At 42.1% G+C, this 24,474-nt stretch overlaps 1 protein-coding gene across 3 annotated transcripts in view; it reads left to right on the top strand.

Moving 5' to 3' along the window:
• The window catches only part of gtf2ird1 (GTF2I repeat domain containing 1), a 50,589-nt gene that overhangs the window by 815 nt on the left and 25,300 nt on the right, over positions 1–24,474 (top strand). For 2 of the 3 annotated variants that reach the window (XM_046327317.1, XM_046327326.1), the window contains exons 2-15: positions 9,915–10,047; positions 11,072–11,213; positions 11,560–11,736; positions 11,987–12,170; positions 13,959–14,281; positions 14,612–14,707; positions 15,875–15,958; positions 16,535–16,718; positions 17,515–17,540; positions 18,010–18,136; positions 18,477–18,520; positions 18,932–19,012; positions 19,607–19,726; positions 21,500–21,547. In XM_046327317.1, coding sequence (XP_046183273.1) covers positions 9,922–10,047; positions 11,072–11,213; positions 11,560–11,736; positions 11,987–12,170; positions 13,959–14,281; positions 14,612–14,707; positions 15,875–15,958; positions 16,535–16,718; positions 17,515–17,540; positions 18,010–18,136; positions 18,477–18,520; positions 18,932–19,012; positions 19,607–19,726; positions 21,500–21,547 — 1,762 coding nt within the window. In that variant the 5' untranslated portion in view covers positions 9,915–9,921. The remainder of the gene's footprint in view (positions 1–9,914; positions 10,048–11,071; positions 11,214–11,559; positions 11,737–11,986; positions 12,171–13,958; positions 14,282–14,611; positions 14,708–15,874; positions 15,959–16,534; positions 16,719–17,514; positions 17,541–18,009; positions 18,137–18,476; positions 18,521–18,931; positions 19,013–19,606; positions 19,727–21,499; positions 21,548–24,474) is intronic. The other variant, XM_046327333.1, reaches the window with a different exon arrangement.

Here is a 24,474-nt window from a genome sequence, read left to right as displayed (position 1 = left end):
GGTGGTAGCTTGCTAGTTTAGTTAGCTACAGTAACCAGTTAATTAAATTATTCAGCAGCAAGCGTTTTGTTCAATCATATCAATATTACCTAGCTAGCTAACAGTAGTTAGCCAGACCACATTCATTGTTGGTTGAAAAACGCTTTCACAACTATCTTGCTCAATTTTGTCAAATATATTTATTTAATCTGTGGTTTGGTCTTCCCGATCCCATTTAGCTAGCTAACGTGACTCTTGCGTTCTACGTTTCTGTAACATTGGCTAGTTAGCTACACAGTCAGGATCCAAACCTCCCCAATGAATGTAGCTAGCTCATCTGGAGTTGGGCGTGTAGCTGATTTTCATGTCATGAACATATCACTGAAGCTCACCTGAAACAAGCTTCATATGCAGTTTACCTAAGAGCCACAACCGAATGGATGCAAGGTCTTCTGACATTACCTGAGACGTGTGTAAAGGCAGCTAGCTACAGTAGCCAATCCCCATGCTGTCTCAGTAAATGTTTCAAGCGGTAATAACTCCATATAGCCTACTCATTCTCCAGTAACCTTAGGTGATAGGAAGGTAGCTAGCTTGTTGCTTGAACAAAAACAATTAAAATTGCTCGCTAAAATAAAAATAAAATTAGCATTTTTGTGGATCTTGTGCCATTTATTTCTTTTTTTTCCCCCATGGGAGCTGGCCACTCACTGATTTAACGAGAGACTTCAACATTTAATATATATTTTTTAAATGCAGTAAATTTTCACTGATTTTCACTAGTAAAAACACTGACTAGAGTATACTCTTCTAGTAGAAAACAACCATATGTCCATATGTGAACCTCTGAACTTCAAGTGGAATGGTATGAAAATGGACCGCAATCCAGGGATGGAAGGTGTTGCTGAACTCTTATGCCTCAACAATTTACAGCAAATCTAGAAAATGTTAATATATATTTTTTATTAAACTGCTTTTTTCATATTCATTCTTGGTAGTTCATGCCAAAGCAGCCCATTTAATTCCACAACACTTCTGGCAGCTACTCACCCCAACTATAGTGACACATTTTCATGGACTCTCATGAGCTGCTTTAAGATTAGCTATAGCCTAGCATGCTGGCAGAAAAGTTTAATAAAAACTAGCCCTATTTCAATCTTCTCCATTTGCCGTAAATTGTTGTGGGATTATTAGGAGTACAACATCACCTTCTATTCCTGGATATTCAAGGCTATTGGACCTGACATTTGTGTCTGTCGTTATTCCTTTATGTAACATATCATACTGAAACAAACATCACCTTCTATTCCTGGATTGAAGCACGTTTTTAAACCATTTCAATACAGTTGAAGTACCATAAGGTGCAATTGCAAATATGGGCATAAGGACATTTCAACCCAGAATATCTTCTGGACAAACAGTTTTGGATAGATCTTCACCCCGCGACAGGTTGTCACTTCCAATAATTAGCCTAAACTCTGCCACAAAGTAACTGATTTTAAACGTATTTCGTGAAAGCCACAGGTCCATTTAAATTATCAGGACTTTATCTTTCCTATTTTTGAATGATCCCAGTATTTTATTTCACCTGACATTTTTCCCTAGCTAGCTAAATTGCAGGCGTACTTGCTGTCATTTATCTAGATTGATACGTGGTTGTGGGTTTTCATTCCACCCTTGTACTTGATTGATTAATTAAGGTCACTAATTAGGAAGGAACTCCCCTCACCTAGTTGTTTAGGTCTTAATTGAAAGGAAAAACTGGAATGAGTTTGACACCCCTGGCTATGTCTAGGCTCTAGGTCAGCCTTTTAAAAAACCTATCCTCAGGTACTGCTGCAATAGTTAAACTACATTGAACAGCTTCAAACCTTTCCACGGGGACCTCCAGTCGTTCCATGTAGTTGAACTATTCCAGAACTAGTTGGATCTCCCAACCAGAGGAGATGTTCTCATGGCTCTGCCTATCCCACAACGCAGGCATAATAGCCTAGTTGATGTATGTATACAGCTAAGTAGGCCTACAACCTCTGGGATCATGCCTGGCATGCCCAGAGGTCAATACAATTAAAAGTCAATAATCAGCACCGAGCCCAACGATTTAGATGGAGTTGTGGTCTTCAAAAGGTCTGTGACCGGAATGGCTTTTTAAGGGATATTAACAAAGTATTGTGTATCAATGGCAGCAAGCACCACAAGCCTCTTAGTGCAAAATCAGCTCAGAAAACCATGATACCCCTTCTTCTGAGAACATTGTAGCCTATTATCTCTGGCTAAATACTGCTTTGGCAATTATTCAACAAGTAAAGGATAAGCTCTGTAGCCTTGAGAGGTTTGCTTAGCATGAAGAAAATAACAGTGCTGGCTTTGTCAGGGGAGACTCAAGTATTTAAGGGCTTGATGATTTGTCTAGTTGATAAATTTAATCAAGCGCGCTAGTTCTGGAATAGTTCAACTACATGGACCGACTGGGGGTCCCAGAGAAGAGGTTTGAAGCCGTTCCATGTAGTTGAACCATTTCAGAACTAGCTGGATCTCCCAACCAGAGGACATGTTCTCATGGCTCGGCCTAGCCCACAACACAGGCATAATAGCCTAGTTGATGCATGTATAAAACTTAGTAGGCATACAGCCTCAGGGATTATTCCTGGCATGCCCAGAGTTCAGTACAATTAAAAGTCAATGATCAACACAGTCTAACGATTTACAGTTGAAGTCGGAAGTTTACGTACCCTTAGGTTGGAGGCATTAAAACTCGTTTTTCAACCACTTCACACATTTCTTGTTAACAAACTATAGATTTGGCAAGTCAGTTAGTACATCTACTTTGTGCATGACACAAGTCATTTTTCCAAAAATTGTTTACAGACAGATTGTTTCACTTCAATTACTGTATCACAATTCCAGTGGGTCAGAAACTTACAAACACTAAGTTGACTGTGCTTTTAAACAGCTTGGAAAATACCAGAAAATTATGTCATGGCTTTAGAAGCTTCTGATAGGCTAATTGACATAATTTGAGTCAATTGGAGGTGTACCTGTGGATGCAATTCAAGGCCTACCTTCAAACTCTGCCTCTTTGCTTGACCTCATGGGAAAATGAAAAGAAATCAGCCAAGACCTCAGAAAAAAAATTGTAGACCTCCACAAGTTTGGTTCATCCTTGGGAGCAATTTCCAAATGCCTGAAGGTACCACATTCATCTGTACAAATAGTAGTACGCAAGTATAAACAACATGGGACCACGCAGCCGTCATACCACTCAGGAAGGAGACGCATTCTGTCTCCTAGAGATGAATGTACTTTGGTGTGAAAAGTGCAAATCAATCCCAGAATAACTGCAAAGGACCTTGTGAAGATGTTGGCGGAAACAGGTACAAAAGTTTCTATATTCACAGTAAAACGAGTCCTATATCGGCATAACCTGAAAGGCCACTCAGCAAGGAAGAAGCCTCTGCTTCAAAACTGCCAAACAAAAGCCAGACTACGGTTTGCAACTGCACATGGGGACAAAGATGGTACTTTTTGGAGAAATGTCCTCTGGTCTGATGAAACAAAAATAGAACCGTTTGGCCATAACGACCATCGTTATGTTTGGAGGAAAAAGGGTGAGGCTTTCGAGCTGAAGAACACCATCCCAACCGTGAAGCACGGGGTGGAAGCATCATGTTGTGGGGGTGCTTTGCACAAAATCGATGGCATCATGAGGTAGGAAAATTATGTGGATATATTGAAGCACATCTCAAGACATCAGTTAGGAAGTTAAAGCTTGTCGCAAATGGGTCTTCCAAATGAACAATGACTCCAAGCATACTTCCAAAGTTGTGGCAAAATGGCTTAAGGACAACAAAGTCAAGGTATTGGAGTGGCCATCACAAAGCCTCGACCTTAATCCTATAGAACATTTGGGAGCAGAACTGAAAAAGCATGTGCAAGCAAGGAGGCCTACAAACCTGACTCAGTTACACCAGCTCTGTGAGGAGAAATGGGCCAAAATTCACCCAACTTATTGTGGGAAGCTTGTGGAAGGCTATCTGAAACATTTGACCAAAGTTCAACAATTTAAAGGCAATGCTACCAAATACTCATTGAGTGTATGTAAATTTCTGACCCACTGGGAATGTGATGAAATAAATAAAAGCTGAAATAAATCATTCTCTCTACTATTATTCTAACATTTCACATTCTTAAAAAAAAGTGGTGATCCTAACTCACTTAAGACAGGGACTTTTTGCTAAATGTCAGGAATTGTAAAAAGAAAACTACGTTTAAATATATTTGGCTAAGGTGTATGTAAACTTCCGACTTCAACTGTATAGTCATGGCCAAAAGTTTTGTGAATGACACAAATATGTATTTTCACAAAGTCTGCTGACTCAGTTTGTATGATGGCAATTTGCATATACTCCAGAATGTTATGAGGAGTTATCCGATGAATTGCAAAGTCCCTCTTTGCCATGCAAATGAACTGAATCCCCCAAAAACATTTCCACTGCATTTCAGCCCGGCCACAAAAGGACCAGCTGACATCATGTCAGTGATTATCTCGTTAACACAGGTGCGAGTGTTGACGAGGACAAGGCTGGAGATCACTCTGTCATGCTGATTGAGTTCGAATAACAGACTGGAAGCTTCGAAAGGCGGGTGGTGCTTGTTCTTCCTCTGTCAACCATGGTTACCTGGAAGGAAACACATGCCATCATCATTGCTTTGCACAAAAAGGGCTTCACAGGCAAGGATATTGCTGCCAGTAAGATTGCACCTAATTCAACAGCGGTTCAATTGTTGTGAAGAAGGCTTCAGGGCGCCCAAGAAAGTCCAGCAAGCGCCAGGACCGTCTCCTAAAGTTGATTCAGCCATTACAGAGCTTGCTCAGGAATGGCAGCAGGCAGGTGTGAGTGCATCTGCACGCACAGTGAGGCGAATACTTTTGGAGGATGGCCTGGTGTCAAGAAGGGCAGCAAAGTAGCCACTTCTCTCCAGGAAAAACATCAGGGACAGACTGATATTATGCAAAAGGTACAGGGATTGGACTGCTGAGGACTGGGGTAAAGTCATTTTCTCTGATGAATCCCCTTTCTGATGGTTTGGGGCATCCGGAAAAAAGCTTGTCCGGAGAAGACAAGGTGAGCACTAGCGTCAGTCCTGTGTCGTGCCAACAGTAAAGCATCCTGAGACCATTCATGTGTGGGGGTTGCTTCTCAGCCAAGGGAGTGGGCTCACTCACAATTTTGCCTAAGAACACAGTCATGAATAAAGAATGGTACCAACACATCGTCCGAGAGCAAATTCTCCCAACCATCCAGAAACAGTTTGGTGACTAACAATGATTTTTCCAGCATGATGGAGCACCTTGCCATAAGGCAAAAGTGAAAACGAAGTGGCTTGGGGAACAAAACCTCGATATTTTGGGTCCATGGCCAGGAAACTCCCCAGACCTTAATCCCATTGAGAACTTGTGATCAATCCTCAAGAGGCGGGTGGACAAACAAAAACCCACAATTTCTGACAAACCAAGCATTGATCATGCAAGAATGGGCTGCCATCAGTCAATATGTGGCCCAGAAGTTAATTGACAGCATGCCAGGGCAGATTGCTGAGGTCTTGAAAAAGAAGAGTCAACACTGCAAATATTGACTCTTTGCATCAACCTCATGTAATTGTCAATAAAAGCCTTTAACACTTATGAAATGCTTGTAATTATACTTCAACATAGTAACACCTGACAAAAATATCTAAAGATACTGAAGCAGCAAACTTTGGAAATTAGTATTTGTGTCATTCTCAAAACTTTGGCCACGACTGTAGATGCAGTTGTGGTCTTAAAAATATCTGTGACCGTTTTTAAGGGGAATTTGCAACGTATTGTGCATAAATGGCAGCGAATACCACAAGCCTCTTGGTGCAAAATTAGCTCAGAAAACCACGATACCCCTTCTTCTGAGAACATTGTAGCCTAATATCTCTGGCTAAATACTGCTTGGGCAACAATTCAACAAGTAAAGGATAAGCTCTGCCCCCTGCAGCCTGGAGAGGTTTGCATGGCATGAAGAAAATAACATTGCCGGTTTCCTCAGGGGAGACTCAAATGGGTTAGGATTTAGGATGTCATTAGCTGGAACATTTAAGGATGGCAGCCAGAGCAGAGTTGTATCATTTTAAGATCAGGGTGTACTCACATACCAGGGAAGTGTTCTGAAGTGTAGCTATACTGTTCCTTTTGTTTCTTAGGTCTAGGCTAGTTAATTTTACAATTAAGGAACAGGCAACACATTTTAAGTACTGTAGCCTGTTGGTATCATTGCATTTTAGGTGTATGTTTAGCCTACAGTCGGAAATTACTGGCCGTAAGTAGAGAAATAAGCTGATATTGCAACCAGTTTAATATATGTTTTAACCTTGCCAGTAGTCAAAGTTTGCTATGTTTTTGTGTGTGTGTGTGTGTGTGTGTGTGTGTGTGTGTGTGTGTGTGTGTGTGTGTGTGTGTGTGTGTGTGTGTGTGTGTGTGTGTGTGTGTGTGTGTGTGTGTGTGTGTGTGTGTGTGTGTATAAAATAAACTCAGCAAAAAAAGAAATGCCCCTTTCTCAGGACCCTGTCTTTCAAAGATAATTAGTAAAAATCCAAATAGCTTCACATATCTTCATTGTAAAGGGTTTAAACACAGTTTCCCATGCTTATTCAATGAACCATAAACAATCAATGAACATGCATCCGTGGAACGCTCGTTAAGACACTAACAGCTTACAGACGGTAGGCAATTAAGGTCACAGTTATGAAAACTTAGGACACTAAAGAGGCCTTTCTACTGACTCTGAAAAACACTAAAAGAAAGATGCCCAGGGTCCCTGCTCATCTGCATGAACGTGCCTTAGGCATGCTGCAAGGAGGCATGCGGAATGCAGATGTGGCCAGGGCAATAAATTGCAATGTCCGTACTGTGAGATACCTAAGACAGAGCTACAGAGAGACAGGATGGACAGCCGATTGTCCTCGCAGTGGCAGACCACGTGTAACAACACCTGCACAGGATCGGTACATCAGGACATCACACCTGTGGGACAGGTACAGGATGGCAACAACTGCCCGAGTTACACCAGAAATGCACAATCCCTCCATCAGTGCTCAGACTGTCTGCAATAGGCTGAGATAGGCTGGACTGAGGGCTTGTAGGCCTGTTGTAAGGCAGGTCCTCACCAGACATCACCGGCAACAACGTCGCCTATGGGCACAACCCCACCGTCGCTGGACCAGACATGACTAGCAAAAAGTGCTCTTCACTGACAAGTTGCGCTTTTGTCTCACCAGGGGTGATGGTCTGAGGAATAAGCATTACACCAAGGCCTGTACTCTGGAGCGGGATCAATTTGGAGGTGGACGGTCTGTCATGGTCTGAGGCGGTGTGTCACAGCATCATCGGACTGAGCCTGTTGTCATTGCAGGCAATCTCAACGCTGTGCGTTACAGGGAAGACATCCTCCTCCCTCATGTGGTACCCTTCCTACTGGCTCATCCTGACATGACCCTCCAGCATGACAATGCCACCAGCCATACTGCTCGTTCCGTGCGTGAATTCCTGCAAGACAGGAATGTCAGTGTTCTGCCATGGCCAGCGAAGAGCCCAGATCTCAATCCCATTGAGCTCGTCTGGGACCTGTTGGATCGGAGAGTGAGGGCCATTCCCCCCCAGAATTGTCTGGGAACTTGTAGGTGCCTTGGTGGAAGAGTGGGGTAACATCTCACAGCAAGAACTGGCAAATCTGGTGCAGTCCATGAGGAGGAGATGCACTTCCGTACTTAATGCAGCTGGTGGCCACACCAGATACTGACTGTTGCTTTTGTTTTTGAACCCCCTGTTGTTCAGAGACATATTATTCCATTTCCGTTAGTCACATGTCTGTGGAACTTTCTCAGTTTATGTCTCAGTTGTTGAATCTTATGTTCATACAAATATTTGCACATGTTAAGTTTGCTTCAAATAAACGCAGTTGACATTGAGAGGATGTTTATTTTTTTTGCTGAGTTCATATATATATACACACTCTCACACACACACACACACACACGCTACCGTTCAAAAGTTTGTGGTACTTAGAAATGTCCTTGTTTTTTAAAGAAAAGCTTAAAAAAAGACCATTAAAATAACATCAAATTGATCAGAAATACAGTGTAGACATTGTTAATGTCCAGCACCCCGGAGTCGCCTCTTCACTGTTGACGTTGAGTCTGGTGTTTTTCTGGTACTATTTAATGAAGCTGCCAGTTGAGGACTTGTGAGGCATCTGTTTCTCAAACTAGACACTCTAATGTACTTGTCCTCTTGCTCAGTTGTGCACCGGGGTCTCCCACTCTTCCTGGTCAGAGCCAGTTTGTGCTGTTCTGTGAAAGGAGTAGTACACAAATAGGTTATTTGTGTTGACTTCCAGTAGCTAAATTGGAACTGGAACCATATTCGTTCATTTGCATTTTTCAATCTCAACATCAGTGGCTTTTGTCATTGTCTATGCTCTTTGTTTTGACATTTGTGCTTGTGACTGAGTGACATTGCATTTGAAGTATCCTAAACTCTGCCAGCCACAAAAGACATCCTTTAAGTTCACTAGCGGTGGCTTTCTCTGGCTGTGAACAAAATGACGGTGCCCGCTTCTCTCATTTTTCGTGCCTTTTTTGCCCTAAAGATAACGAGTGGAAGAGACAAACGATTACGCCACCGAAATAGATGGAGGGGGTTCATGTTTGCTGTGGGCTCAAGGGATGCCGATTTCAGACAGGCATATTGGTGCAGCTGAGGCTATCTCTCTCTCTATGTCCTCCCCCAGTGTTGAGTCTGTGGTTTGGGGCTGCCTGGAGGCTAGGATAATAGCTCCCAGTGTCTGAAGAGATTAAAGGCCAGAGCTGCATTGTTCAAATGCCTCGAGATTAGTTTCCAAGGAGACGGATTGCAGTTGCCATGAGAACGTAGGGCCTGGAATTAGGATTGCGATTTTATTATTTTTATGCCCCACTCTTTCCAGCCCTCTTCTATTTACCCTATCTTTCCCTGACTTTGTCTTGACACGGAGTGTGTAGTGGCCAGCTGACATGTTTGTGATGAAAATGTTAGGTTACTCCCCTGCAAATAGACTAATTACGAGTTTGCTCCTACTCGGCCATCCATTTCCAAATTACATTGAAATTAGGCCCAATGGGGGGGGCAAACATAATTTCTTTGCCAAGAGTACCGTCTAAGGAGAGCAAGTTAAGGATGAAGGGATTCAAATAAATAATCTGAGCTAGCTTTAATTGGCTGACAAAGGCTTATCGTAATTAGGTACTTTCACGTGTGTGACGGATTTGGGCATTAGCATAACATGCAGGGTATTACCGTCACTTTTAAAGCCTCTTAATGAGAAGAAACCTCCCCCCTCCAACCCAACGACATCCCTTCCCCCCCTCCAACTGCCATGTTTCATCACAATTCAAAATGCAGCCTGACCATGTTGTCAGAATAAAACCAAATTGGTTACTTGTTGTTTTATTGAAGCAATGAATGGCAGAGTGACACCTTAGTCCCTCCAGATCAATGTCATGTGCATTTGGTTACTGCTCATTCATTTGTAGGCTTTAGCTATCTTAAATGGCAGGACATGCCTTTGTCTATCAAGCATAACCAATTTACTTTGACCACGTATACACATCCTCCTTGTTGTCATACTCAGACCAAGCTCCAGGGTGAAGTTTCCCCTCCCGAATCTTTACCTTAACCATCAGTGTGGAAAATGCAAAACTGACCCAAGATCAATGTCAGGGGACAACTTCACCCTACTCCCAGAAGTGACTGGTGGAATGCAGATGAGACACCATACACATTTATTGAATTTACACAGACACACACAAATGACCGTTTCGGTTCATCTTCTTGATTTCTCAACTTTGCTCTCTGTTTTGTGTCCCCTAAGTGGAGGAATGGCGCAGATGAGGAAGTCAGGATGTGATGGGATAAGAACTAACACCCGGGCTGAGCTGCGGGTCCCACAGGTGTCAGCCAGACAGGAGATCCTCACCAGCCTAGTGTCTGCATTGGACTCAGTGGTATGACCAGTCTCACACACACACACACACACATTATTAATCTGGCCATGGAAAACCACATGAAAGACTGATTAGTCAGTCTTATTTTGATGACGTCTTATTTCGATGACTCTTTACAAAAAGAAATTGACCTTAGAAAACATTGTGAAGTGAACCACTGATGAAGCCAGAAGAAGAGTAATTGAATAGATGGGTTAGCTGACAACGTCACGAAAACGATTTGCATGCTTCAATGGGCAGAAGCCTTTGTGTTGTTGTGATTCTGAATGGCCAGATAGCTAGCAACAATGACAAGAAGCTGCAATGTGGCTAATTTCAGCTAGTTTTATCTTGTTTTTCAAAAACACATATTTTGACCAATAGGTAAAACTGGAGTTTTTACCCTTGTAGGATGACCAGAATTAGGGTGACCTAAATGAATGGAGGCCAGAGAAAAAAAAGTGGTAAAAAGATTCTGTGTAAGAATTATGGCTACTGGCTACCTGACAGGCTGACATTCCTGTTGAACTCGTCATCTCTCTTCTCGAATCCGCAGGACATAAAATAATATCGATAAGATGGCTATCAATTTTAAGATATTTTAGTATGAGCTTTTCATATTCATTTGAAATTCCTGTTATTTTTGGGGGAGATTTCTCACCAAAACAAAGCGTATCTCTGAAATGTCTACGGAGCGCTGAGTGTGTACCGGGCTTTTTATTTTCACAGCCTTTTCCAATTAATTCAGCTTGTATCATGCTAATTTAGCTTTTTTTGACTCACACATTTATTTATGTTTTCAATAAACATTGGAGAATATAGTGTACATGTTGTCAACAATCTAAGCCAGACCAGTCTGTTTTGCCCCATAATTGCGCACTCAGCGGTTTTGTTGCTAAACAACCAACCTGTGTATAGGATGATAGGCTAAATGTTTAATGGATAACTGTACCCTGAGCTTCACAGTAGCCATAGCAAATCTTTGTTTTTATTAACTGACCATTAGGTGGATTACCTATGACCTTGTCTTTAACCTGTGTTCCAGTGTACAGCCATGTCAAAGCTCAATGCCGAGGTAGCTTGCGTCACCGTGCACGAGGACAGTGTGATCACCGTGGGAACAGAGAAGGGAAGAGTCTTCCTCAACTCGCGGAGGGAAATACAAACAGACTTCCACAAGTTTTGCAGTGAGTGTTCCCTGTGTAGTGGGCAAAAAAAGGTGAATCAGGTTAACGATTAGGTTAGATTTTTCACTTGGATCAAAATTGCAACTACATTTTGCTCACAGATCCTACTGTTGTTTTGGAGCTGAACCAAGCTGTTGTCTTGGAGCTGTTTTTTTATCTGAGTCTATTAAGGTTTTGAATTAAATAAGTAAGATGATCTTTAGTTTTAAAAAATTGTCATTTTTTAGATGCTCTTATCCAGAGCATTACTTCTTCTAAAGCAAGTGAGATCCAGAATAGACCTTCCTTACAGGGTGAAAAGTAGAAATATAATCCCTTCAGTTTCTCATGCTTGACTCTTTTTCAGAGATGCCCTGTCTACAAGGGCTGACCACAGTGAATGCCCATGTCAATGTCCAGGAAAATGAATCATGCAAGTTTGGCAAAGAGGGCGGGCACGGCAAACAGAGGGCCTCAACAGATGCCCAATCTAACATCTTTGTCTTGAGGAAAATGGTGGAAGAAGTATTCAGTGTGCTTTACAGTAAGGGCTTCAAAATACAGCACAGGACAAATATAATTTGTATAGGTCTGCACCATTTGAATTCTTTCTAATTTCTCATTTAACATTCTAATTTCAACCTTCTCATAACTGAAATCAAATTTCAGATGTGATTGAATGTTGATTTTTACAGTGTCTACGTGTCAAACAATCATTTGACATGTCTTTTTCTCATTTCTACCTTCATTAGTCATTAGTCATTTGATGCTGTATGTATGTGATGATTTGCCAGGCGAGGCCGTTGGGAAGAGTAGCCTGGTCCCTGTGCCTTATGAGTGGATCCTGAAGGACCCCAGCTCTGTGGTGGCCCACGGCCTGCCTGAGGGGATCGCCCTGAGGAAACCTGCCGAGTACGACACCAAGACCTTAATGAAGATCCTTGAGCAGAGCAACCGTATCCACTTCACTGTCAAAAGGTGACCTGACTCCATACAGTACACCATAACGTACATACAGTTCAAGTCGGAAGTTTACGTACACTTAGGTTGGAGTCATTAAAACTTGTTTTTCAACCACTCCACAAACTTCTTGTTAACAAACTATAGTTTTGGCAAGTCGGTCAGGACATCTACTTTGTGCATGACACAAGTCATTTTTCCAACAATTGTTTACAGACAGATTGTTTCACTTATCATCCACTGTATCACAATTCCAGTGGGTCAGAAACTTACATACACTAAGTTGACTATGCCTTTAAACAGCTTGGAAAATACCAGAAAATTATGTCATGGCTTTAGAAACTTCTGATAGGCTAATTTACATAATTTGAGTCAATTGGAGGTGTACCTGAGGATGTATTTCAAGGCCTACCTTCAAACTCAGTGCCTCTTTGCTTGACCTCAAGGGAAATGAAAAGAAATCAGCCAAGACCTTAGGAAAACAATTGTCGGCCTCCACAAGTCTGGTTCATCCTTGGGAGCCATTTCCAAATGCCTGAAGGTACCACGTTCATCTGTACAAACAATAGTACGCAAGTAGTACGCAAGTATAAACACCATGGGACCACGTAGCCGTCATACCACACAGGAAGGTGACGCATTCTGTCTCCTAGAGATGAATGTACTTTGGTGCGAAATCAATCCCAGAATAACAGCAAAGGACCTTGTGAAGATGCTGGAGGATACAGGTACAAAAATATCTATATCCGCAGTAAAACGAGTCCTATATCGACATAACCTGAAAGGCCGCTCAGCAAGGAAGAAGCCACTGCTCCAAAACCGCCATACAAAAGCCAGACTACGGTTTGCAACTGCACATGGGGACAAAGGTCATACTTTTTGGAGAATTGTCCTCTGGTATGATGAAACAAGAATAGAACTGTTTGGCCATAATGACCATCGTTATGTTTGGAGGAAAAAGGGTGAGGCTTGCGAGCTGAAGAACACCATCCCAACCGTGAAGCACGGGGGTCGAAGCATCATGTTGCGGGCGTGCTTTGCTGCAGGATGGACTGGTGCACTTAACAAAATAGATAGCATCATGAGGGAGGCAAATGATGTGGATCCTGTAGAACATTTGTGGGGAGAAACAAAAAAAAGCGATGGCGAGCAAGGAGGCCTACAAACCTGACTCAGTTACACAAGCTCTGTCACGAGGAATAGGCTGAAACTAACCCAACTTATTGTGGGAAGCTTGTGGAAGACTACCCAAAACATTTGACCCAATTCCAACAATTTAAAGGCAGTGCTACCAAATACTAATTGAGTGTATGTAATCTTCTGACCCACTGGGAATGTGATAAAAGAAATTAAAGCTGAAATAATTCATTCTCTCTACTATTATTCTGACATTTCACATTCTTAAAATAAAGTGGAGATCCTAACTGACCCTAACGCAGGGAATTTTTACTAGGATTAAATGTCAAAAATTGTGAAAAGCTCAGTTTAAATGTTTTTGGCTAAGGTGTGGGTTAACTTCCGACTTCAACTGTATAATCCCTTACGTTACTTGATCCTGTGCATAAATGGCAGAAGTGTAGCAGCATAATTAGGATTGATACAGGGCTGGTCTTGTTGTTGACTTCATGGTTTGGCGATAGGAGGAGACCTGATTCTAGATTACTTTTGAACAACAGAAAGTAACTGGAGGATTTCTCTGCCAAGAATAAGGCACATTGTGACAAGTTGCTATTGGTGTGTCATAATTAGGTTTCACATGGACACACAGCTTTATCTTCTCCTGTTTCCTTCTTCATCTGTTTATAGAACAACAGCAGAGCCCTCGCGGGAGGCTAAGTCAAGCGCCTGCGACGTCAGAAACCACAACTCCTCCTCGGTCGCCACCAAGAGCCTAGCTATCCATGGCCCGGCCTCCAAGCCTGCCGCCGCCGCCCAGGAAGTGTCCAACGCTTCAGTCTCAGCCAGCAACTCCATGCTCTCCAGCTTCCTGTATGGCATGCCCATGTCCTCCCAGCCACACCCCGATGGCAAGCTGGACCTCAAGCCCACATCCCTATTCAACCTGGGTAAAGACCGCCTGGGGGCCTGGGCGGAGAAAGGGACGGCTGCCAAGGACAGTTCCGACAATGGTAAGAGATATGTGACCCCACAGGAACAAGCTGTTACTGAGGTAGCAGTTGATGGATATCCAGGTTACTTCTGAAAAGCCCCTCACCTTTTTGAGTCACTTGTTTATGCACTAATTATTGTCTGTGATTTTATTCATTTGGCAGGAGAGTGGTTACTATTCTCCCCGTCATTTTTGTGAGTGGTTGTACTACTGGCTGTCATTTCACATAACTTATTTGATAGAGAATCTGTTTTGATTATGGGATTTAGATTTTTCAAGATTTGCTCGACTCTGAAAGCATCAGTATGATGTTTATCAATGTTTAATTTCTGCCATTTTGTCTGTTCAGGTGAGTGGATAGGACTCCAAGGGGAGTTGGGCCAGAGTCCTCCCAGCATCCACGTCTCCAAGCGCCTCCTGTTTTCCATAGTTCATGAGAAGTCAGGTAAGCTTGAACTGGAACTAGATACAGATAGACGCACACCTGTAGGCCACATCGTTAAATGATAGTCCCACACAGCCCAAACCAGATGGGATGGCGTATCGCTGCAGAATGCTGTGGTAGCCATGCTGGTTAAGTGTGCCTTTGAATTCTAAATAAATCACTGACAGTGTCACCAGCAAAGCACAACCACCCCATAACACCTCCTCCTCCTTGCTTTACGGTGGGAAATACACATGCGGAGATCATCTGTTCACCCACACCACGTCTCACAAAGACACAGCGGTTGGAACCAAAAATCTCCAATTTGGACTCCAGACCGAAGGACGACATTCACCTTGTCCTAGAGAGATTTACACAGCCCTTATTTCAAGTGTTTTTAAAAATCCCCTTTGGGAAAAATGAATGGTGTAAAAAGTGATTGGAACCATTTCCCTGTTTGAGCGTTAGGTTTTATGGGTATTATGACTCTTGCTGTCATACTGTATACCTAATTTTGAATAGGGATTTCAGCCTTGCGCCACACCCACGGGCATATTGCACCCTGACATGGCCACCAGGGTTGGGGCTAATTCCACAAATGCAATTCTCTTACCCTGTAAATTCCATTCCAATGTTAGGTCAATTCCAAAAATGAAAATCACAATTTAATATTATCTCCAACAATTCCACAAATTCAAATGCAATTTCCTTAGGTGACTGATCATGTCACTGTTTAGACAGCCTAGCTATACTTGAAATATAGGAATACAAGTTGAATTGACCTAAAACAAATCATGTAGACAATTTGTGATAGATACTAAGTGCATTAATTCCATTAACTTGGAAATATGCAAATATTGAAATCCAATTAAATTCCAAAGAATACATTTTTTACAATTCAAATTGAATTCCAATACAAAAACTAATTCCAATTAAATTCTATAACTTTAAGATTGTTGAAATTCAACATAAATCCTCCACTTCATGAGTGAATTAAATCATTTATTTGTAAATTCAAATTTGATTTCACCCCAACCCTGATGCCCACCACCTAAGCCCTATTTTGAGCCAGAAAAAAACCCTGTATACATGTGGAAAGTAGACATACAGATGGAAGAACTTTCTTTTTTTTCTCCCATTTTTTACCCACATTTTTATGTTTACGTTATTCTCTTTTGCGCTCAACAGAAAAATGGGACTCGTTCATTCGAGAGACTGAGGACATAAACACACTGAGAGAATGTGTGCAGATCCTGTTCAACAGTCGCTATGGTGAGATGGTCAACCACTTTTTCTCAGCATGGTTTCCTATTGTAAGGAATTAGCTGATAAAAATGTTTAGGGTTTTAAAACGTTCCTGTTTCCCAGACCCATATTAAAGTTAGTCCTAGTCTCTGGGAAAATGTCCCTTATACAATTGGTCATTTCAAGTAATTTCTTTACTATAGAATGATTGTCTTTAGTCCGTTTTCTGAGAGAATGTGTGCAGATCCTGTTCAACAGTCGCTATGGTGAGATGGTCAACCACTCTTTCTCAGCATGGTTTCCTATTGTAAGGAATTAGCTGATAAAAATGTTTAGGGTTTTAAAACGTTCCTGTTTCCCAGACCCATATTAAAGTTAGTCCTAGTCTCTGGGAAAATGTCCCTTATACAATTGGTTATTTCAAGTAATTTCTTTACTATAGAATGATTGTCTTTAGTCCGTTTTCAGCTGTCATGATTGCTTATTAATCTATTCACACCCACCCATCCATCCATTAATTGATACATTCATTACATACTTATTACGACAGTATTGTAGGGTCTCATGATTGATGTCCGTCACTGACAACTCCTGTATTTTCAGCGGAGGCCCTGGGCCTGGACCACATGGTTCCAGTGCCGTACCGGAAGATAGCCTGTGACCCAGAGGCCGTGGAGATCATCGGCATCCCAGACAACATCCCCTTCAAAAGGCCCTGCACCTACGGAGTGCCCAAACTCAAACGCATCCTGGAGGAACGCCATGGGGTCCGCTTTGTAGTCAAAAGGTAAATGATCTGAGATCCATCTGAGATTATACTGGTAAAGTCTCTCATTCTTTCCTCCAGAGATTACACTGTAGTGTATAGGGCACCCATATCAGGGCTGCATAACGCATCATACCAGGGTTTCGTGATAAGGCACTAAATGAAAAAAACGGAGTGAAACAGGGAAGAACTACTACCACTGCACCTGTCCAGTAAGAAACATGCCCTAATGAAAACAACCCTGTTTGAGGAGAACCACTGTTTTATGAGCTACAAGAGCTTGCACAGCATCTGTCATTTATCTAAAATGTCCTATTTGGCAAACTGATTCAACGAAGGGAGAAGTGTCAACCCAGGCCATCTGTTGGTTAAATTCCCTGCCCTCCAATAGACAATGCCCCACTTACTGGTAACCACCGCATGAACCACACAGTATGGTGCCCCCTGCTCTCTGGCATATTGAGCCAACGTCTCGCTGTTGTTGAACCCATGTGATGAAATACATTTAGATTGGGGCGACACCGCCATCAGCGCATCTCTCATGCATAAGGCGACATGGTCATTAATGTTAATAAAATTCCAGCAGATTGAATATTCAATTTTTATCTGTGTTGTTGTTGTCATTGTTGTTTATTCAAGATGGCCCAGGCCTGAACCCTGCAGACCGTGTAGAGATGTCTGTTTGATCTTGTTCCCCTGTTGACATGTCCACTGTTGTTCACCAACAGTTTACTACAGGGGCCCTTCCTACTTGACTGTGACCAATGTCAATAATCACATTGATTAACAATAACGACCATCTCTGTTCTCATTCCAGAATGTTTGACGAAAGGATTTTCACAGGTAAGACTTCAGCAATTCGGCACGAGGGGGTGTGGTATATGGCCAATATACCACCGCTAAGGGCTGTTCTTATGCACGACGCAAAGCGGAGTGCCTGGATACAGCCGTTAGCCGTGGTATATTGGCCATATACCACAAACCCCATAGGTGTCGTATCGTTATTATAAACTGGTTACCAACATAATTACAACAGTAAAAAGTCATTTTTGGTCATACCTGTGGTATACAATCTGATATACCACGGCTTTCAGCCAATAAGCAATAAAGGCTCGAACCACCCAGATTATAATGAGTATTTTCATCTTGCGTTGTTGATATCTATCCAAAGAAGCCATTAGTATGCCATTTAGCAATGCCATGTCCTTGTTTTTCTTTTGATATTGTGTATGTTTAGTTGTAATAGCTTGCTGTGCATCATGGATAATCTGATTGATTGATCTGATTGATTCTGTTATGTTGTGTCACAAAGCTGCTGGTAAGGTGGCCAAGGAAGAGGGCAAGCATGACATAGGCTCCACGTCCGAGGACGGTTTCCCTGACATCCTCCGGGTCCCGTTGGCTGCACTGGAGCTGGTCACCAATCCTCACAGCAGCAGGTATGTATGCAACGGCTGGGCCTCAGTCAGTAATGTAGAGGGTGTAGTGACACAAGATGTTATTTGAAATCCTCAGAGAAATCTGTTCCGCACCTCTCTTACCCAATCTGCATCCAGAGATATAAAAGACAATTGGATCAGGAGAAAATACAAACAACCCTTTCAACCCATTTTGATATATTGATAGATCCTTTTAGTAAATGCTGCGTGTCCATCACTTGTAATGGAAGGCCATAGCCTGATGTAACACAATAAGTGACACACCACAATTTATCTATGCCAGTTCATTTCAATGTCATAATTCGAAGTTGTGCATTCAAATGATTTGTTTTTCTTTTAGATCGTCAAGCTCTTGTGTGAGTCCTTTGGCTGACTTCGAAGCAGGTAAGTGACAAGGCAATGCTATGGCCTACTATAGTACTACTGTAATGCGAACCCAAGACGTGAACTCTGAGGTTGGCACTCCTTTTTATGGTAGTCTAACATCAAGAAATATGTTCCATATCCACTCTGTAACCCCTTGGGAATTGCAAATGAAAACCTTAAACCGTCTGGAACTGAACAGATCTTCCTCCCAGAATGTGTGACATTGGATTTTATAGATGCATTTCAAATGTCACTTTATGGGAAGAAGATCTGGTTATGTTCCAAATGACACCCTATTACCTATATAGTACACTACCTTTGACCAGAGCGCAATGGGCCCTGATCAAAAGTAGTGCACTATATAGCGAATAGGGTTCCATATGGGATGCCACCTTGCCATATTAACTGTTTTTACTTTTACTCCTTTAGGGCCTTCGGGAGATTGTATTCCCTTGAAAAAGATTAAAACGGAGCCCCCAGATGGGGAAATCATCCAGGTGACTGTACCAGGTAAGTGGTGCACCTCTGTCATTATATTACATTTGAAATGGCTTTAGCTGTTAAACCAGATAAGATCTGGGGAGTCGTGAATTTTGGAAATATTTAAAGGTGTTTTGAGAGGTAGTAGACGGAACATGCTAGCAGGAATCCAACACCGCTGGATTTGACTGTGTTGGCTAGGATGTGTGTGCATGCATGCACCTGCTGTTATCCTGACACATGTTATTTCCTCTTTACAATGACCTCTAATAATTCCCCTTGCATTGTGAGGCTGTTCCCCTCTCCCCTTACTTGCTATGTACCTAAGGTCTACTCTGTAGTCTGCCTGACCCTATACTCCCCAAATTTGTCTCTACAGTTGCTTTCTGTTACCCAGCCTCTGTGCCCAGTACTCTAGCATTTTACCATAACCCAGTCTTAAACATGTTTGGCATGACGATGACAGCCGTGGAGTTGGCAAGAGCACAAATAGATCTGGGACCAGGCTGGTACTTTCTCTCCTCCTTCATGTGACTCTGTCTTGATACCTAGTAGCTTAACAACATGCTGTCTTGTCCCTAAGATACCCAGTACCCTAACAATGTATTGTTTCTCCTCCCCCAGATGCCAGTGTTTCAGTGGAGGAGCCGAATGAGTCTCATGCTGACCCGGCTGCAGCAGCAGTGGTGGTGGTGGCCACCCCAGCCCAGGCTGCTTCTTGCCGCTCTCTGGAGACGCACGCAGGTAACTGCAGCCCCGCCTTCCGTCCCAGTCCCCTCCACCTCATGGTTGCATCAGGACAGCCCAGGCCCGCCGCCACCCTGGGTCCACCACCGCCAACAAGCTCTCTCCCTCTGTTAGGGAGCTAGGTTACCAGTACACGTATGAAACCACTTTTCACAGATACTCCCCTCTCCCTGTCTCCTTGTCCCTCTTTCACACTTCATACTCCACCCAGAGTCACTAGTACCCAGTATCACCCCTTACGCCCCACCTCCCACCCACAAGAGTCTCTGCCAAACCTGTAGCACACTAAGTAAGTAATAGGCTGCCTGCTCTAGACACTTTCCATCAGTTTGATTTATAATTTTGAATCCTATTTTTGATGGTATATATGAATTGGCTTTCATCATTGGATGTGTCATTTTTGTGTCATTAGAATATGATGGATTGTGCATATTTGAGCTGGTGTCCATAAGCAATACCTCAGATTAAACACAGATTTCACAGTCAAGCCTGTTTTCCCACAAAACATACTTAAAGAAAGATTGGTCACCATCGAATCTGTTTACTGGGATTGGAACATATGACACCATTTTGAAAGACATCCAGAGCAGTTTCAGTTTTCTAGTCTAAAGGTTATTTGTAGAAACACTGCAATAGCAACTCTCAATATATATATTTTTTTAATTGGAGCATTTACCAAACCTGGGTTTATTTTGTCCAGTTTGTGAGTATGTTTTAAATCTGGACTCTCTGTCTCGGGTTTGGTTGTATAGTATATTCACCATACACACCTTCTCGTCTCAACCCCAGCCCTTGCAGCCCAACCCTGTATAGAATTAGCCTGTTTCTCATGCTCTCTATCTCTACCAGTCCTGTGATTTGTCTAGAGTCCCTTTAAGACACCTGAACACCCAGTTTAGTACTCTGAGATAATTATGTCCCTTACATTAGTCACCCTTCCCCAAGCCCTTATTGTAGTTTAGTTGCACGAGGTAACTAAGAACACTTGAGTACACTACATGCGATAATAATAATAATATATGCCTTTTATCCAAAGCAACTTAGGGTCATGCATGCATACATTTTACATATGGGTGGTCCCGGGAATCGAACCCACTACCCTGGCGTTACAAGCGCCATGCTCTACCACCAATTGAGCTACAAAGGACCACTCTCTTTCTTAACCTCAATTCTAAGTTGTGCTATAGCTGTAGAGATATACTAGCCTGAGTGCCAGTCTGTTTGTGCTATCATGTCAACTCCTTGTCACTTATTGTCAAAAACAAACAGATCTGGGACCAGGCTAGATTTAATATTTGAAGATTTGTACAGAATAGGAAAGAAAAAGAATGGTACTCAAGTGTCCACATTAACCTCTAGTCTAGATCCTTAGACATTTTGTTTGTTTTATTTTGGTTGCTTTCATGTTTTGTTAAAGTTCTCTTTTCCATCATTGATCATGAAGGAAGAATTTGCGGGTAAGTGCAGAAAATAGATTTCAGTGTTTATTTAAATATCATGCAATTTTTTCTGCAGTATTTTGAAAGTTATGTAAATTATCTTTGAAGTGTGCTTCTTCTAATACATGTTCTTCCAGTTTGATATTGCCGGTTTGGTTGATCGGTCAGTCCGTAATTCTTTGAGGTTCTACTGTAGTTTGGGCTTTGTCTCATTCAAAATAGTATTTCTTGGCTCGACATACAGTAGTAGCCTGAACCGAAAGTAGTTATGTGAAACCTTTGAAACTTGTCAACCCTACTCACCTCTTTGCCCTCTTCCTTTAAACTGAAGCACTGTCACCTAAACCAGCTTCGCAAGGCCTCAGAAGATCATCTGAAGGTACAGTAGGATTGGCAACCTCTCCCTAAGATCTATCTGTTGGATTCACTGTAGGCTTACAATAGACAAAGCCTCACCTCCATTTCAAATGACTGATTTTTAAAAGGTGTTATCTGTGATTGTTACATAAATTCTTGACTAATATAATTTATATACTGAACAAAGATATAAACACAACATGTAAAGTGTTGGTCCCATGTTTCAAGAGCTGAAATTAGAGGTCGACCGATGAATCGGAATGGCCAATTAATTAGGGCAGATTTCAAGTTTTCATAACGCTCGGTAATCTGCATTTTTGGACACCGATTGTACCCGATTACATTACACTCCACGAGGAGACTGCGTGGCAGGCTGACTACCTGTTACGCGAGTGCAGCAAGAAGCCAAGGTAAGTTGCTAGCTAGCATTAAACTTATCTTATAAAAAACAATCAATCTTAACTAGTTAACTACACATGGTTGATGATATTACTAGTTTATCTAGCTTGTCCTGCGTTGCATATAATCGATGCGGTGCCTGTTAATTTCTCATCGAATCACAGCCTACTTCGCCAAACGGGTGATGAGTTAACAAGCGCATTCGTGAAAAAAGCACTGTCCTTGCACCAATGTGTACCTAACCATAAACATCAATGCCTTTCTTTAAAATCAATACACAAGTATATATTTTTAAACCTGCATATTTAGTTAATATTGCCTGCTAACATGAATTTCTTATAACTAGGGGAATTGTGTCACTTCTCTTGCGTTCCGTGCAAGCAGAGTCAGTGTATATGCAGCAGTTTGGGCCGCCTGTTCGTTGCAAACTGTGTGAAGACCATTTCTTCCTAACAAAGGCCGTAATTAATTTGCCAGAATTGTATATAATTATGACATAACATTGAAGGTTGTGCAATGTAACAGCAATATTTAGACTTAGGGATGCCTCCCGTGAGATAAAATACGAAACGGTTCCGTATTTCACTGAAAGAATAAACGTTTTGTTTTCAAAATGATAGTTTCCGGATTTGACCATATTAATGACCTAACGCTCGTATTTCTATGTGTTATTATGTTAAGTCTATGATTTGATATTTGATAGAGCAGTCTGACTGAGCGGTGGTAGGCAGCAACAGGCTCGTAAGCATTCATTCAAACAGCACTTTTGTGCATTTGCCAGCAGCTCTTCGCTGTGCTTCAAGTATTGAGCTGTTTATGACTTCAAGCCTATCAACTCCCGAGATTAGGCTCGTGTAACCGATGTGAAATGGCTAGCTAGTTAGCGGGCTGCGCGCTAATAGCGTTTCGATCGGTGACGTCACTCACTCTTGAAGTAGTTGTTCCCCTTGCTCTGCTCTGCTTTTGTGGAGCGATGGGTAACGATGCTTCGAGGGTGGCTGTTGTCGATGTGTCCCTGGTTTGAGCCAGGTAGGGGCGAGGACAGGGATGGAAGCTATGCTGTTACAATGGCAATACTAAAGTGCCTATAAGAACATCCAATAGTCAATGGTATAGAGAGAAATAGTCCTATAATTCCTATGATAACTACAACCTAAAACTTCTTACGGGGAAATATTGAAGACTCATGTTAAAAGGAACCACCAGCTTTCATATGTTCTGAGCAAGGAACTTAAACGTTAGCTTTTTTACATGGCACATATTGCACTTTTACTTTCTTCTCCAACACTTTGTTTTTGCATTATTTAAACCAAATTGAACAGGTTTCATTATTTATGTGAGTCTACATTGATTTTATTGATGTATTATATTAAATTAAAATAAGTGTTCATTCAGTATTGTTGTAATTGAAATTATTACAAATATATTTATATAAAAATCAGCCAATTTAATTGGTATCAGCTTTTTTTGGTCCTCCAATAATTGGAATCGGTATCGGCGTTGAAAAATCATAATCGATCGACCTCTAGCTGAAATAAAAGATCCCAGAAATGTTCCATGCACACCAAAAGCTTATTTCTCTAAAATGTTGTGCACAAATTAGTTTACATCCCTGTTAGTGAGCATTTCTCCTTTGTAAAGATAGTTAATCCACCTGACAGGTGTGGCATTACAAGAAGCTGATTAAACAGCATAATCCTTACACAGGTGCACCTTGTGCTGGAGACAAAGGCCACTCTAAAATGTGCAGTTTTGTCACGCAACACAATGCCACAGATATCTCAAGTCTTGAAGGAGCATGCAATTGGCATGCTGACTGCAGGAATATCCACCAGAGCTGTCGCCAGAGAATTGAATGTTCATTTTTCTACCATAAGCCGCCTCCAACCTTGTTTTAGAGAATTTGGCAGTACGTCCAACCGGCCTCACAACCGCAGACCAAGTGTAACCACGCCAAACCAGGATCTCCACATCCGGCTTCTTCACCTGCGGGATCATCTGAGACCAGCCAATATGGAAGAATTTATGCACAAACTGTCAGAAACTGTCTCAGGGAAGCTCATATGCGTGCTTGTCGTACTCACCAGGGTCTTAACCAACTTAATTGGGCAAATGCTCACATTCAATGGCACTGGCACACCTGTAAAGTGTGCTCTTCACACTGAATCCTGGTTTCAACTATACCGGGCAGATGGCAGACAGCGTGTATGGTGTTGTGTGGCCGAGTTGTTTGCTGATGTCAACATTGTGAACAGAGTGCCCCATGGTGGCAGTTGGGTTATGGTATGAGCAGACATAAGCTATGGACAACGAACACAATTGCATTTTGTCAATGGCAATTTGAATGCACAGATATACCGTTACGAGATCCTGAGGCCCATTGTTCCACTGCCATCACCTCATGTTTCAGCATGATAATGCACAGCCCCATGTCACCAGTATCTGTACACAATTCCTGAAAGCAGAAAATTTCCCAGTTCTTCCATGGCCTGCATACTTACCAGACATGTCATCCATTGAGCATGTTTGGGATGCTTTGTACTGACGTGT

The sequence above is a fragment of the Oncorhynchus gorbuscha genome, linkage group LG02 (assembly GCF_021184085.1).
Source record: "Oncorhynchus gorbuscha isolate QuinsamMale2020 ecotype Even-year linkage group LG02, OgorEven_v1.0, whole genome shotgun sequence".
Classification (NCBI taxonomy): domain Eukaryota; kingdom Metazoa; phylum Chordata; class Actinopteri; order Salmoniformes; family Salmonidae; genus Oncorhynchus; species Oncorhynchus gorbuscha.
This window is presented reverse-complemented; position numbering and strand designations above follow the sequence as displayed.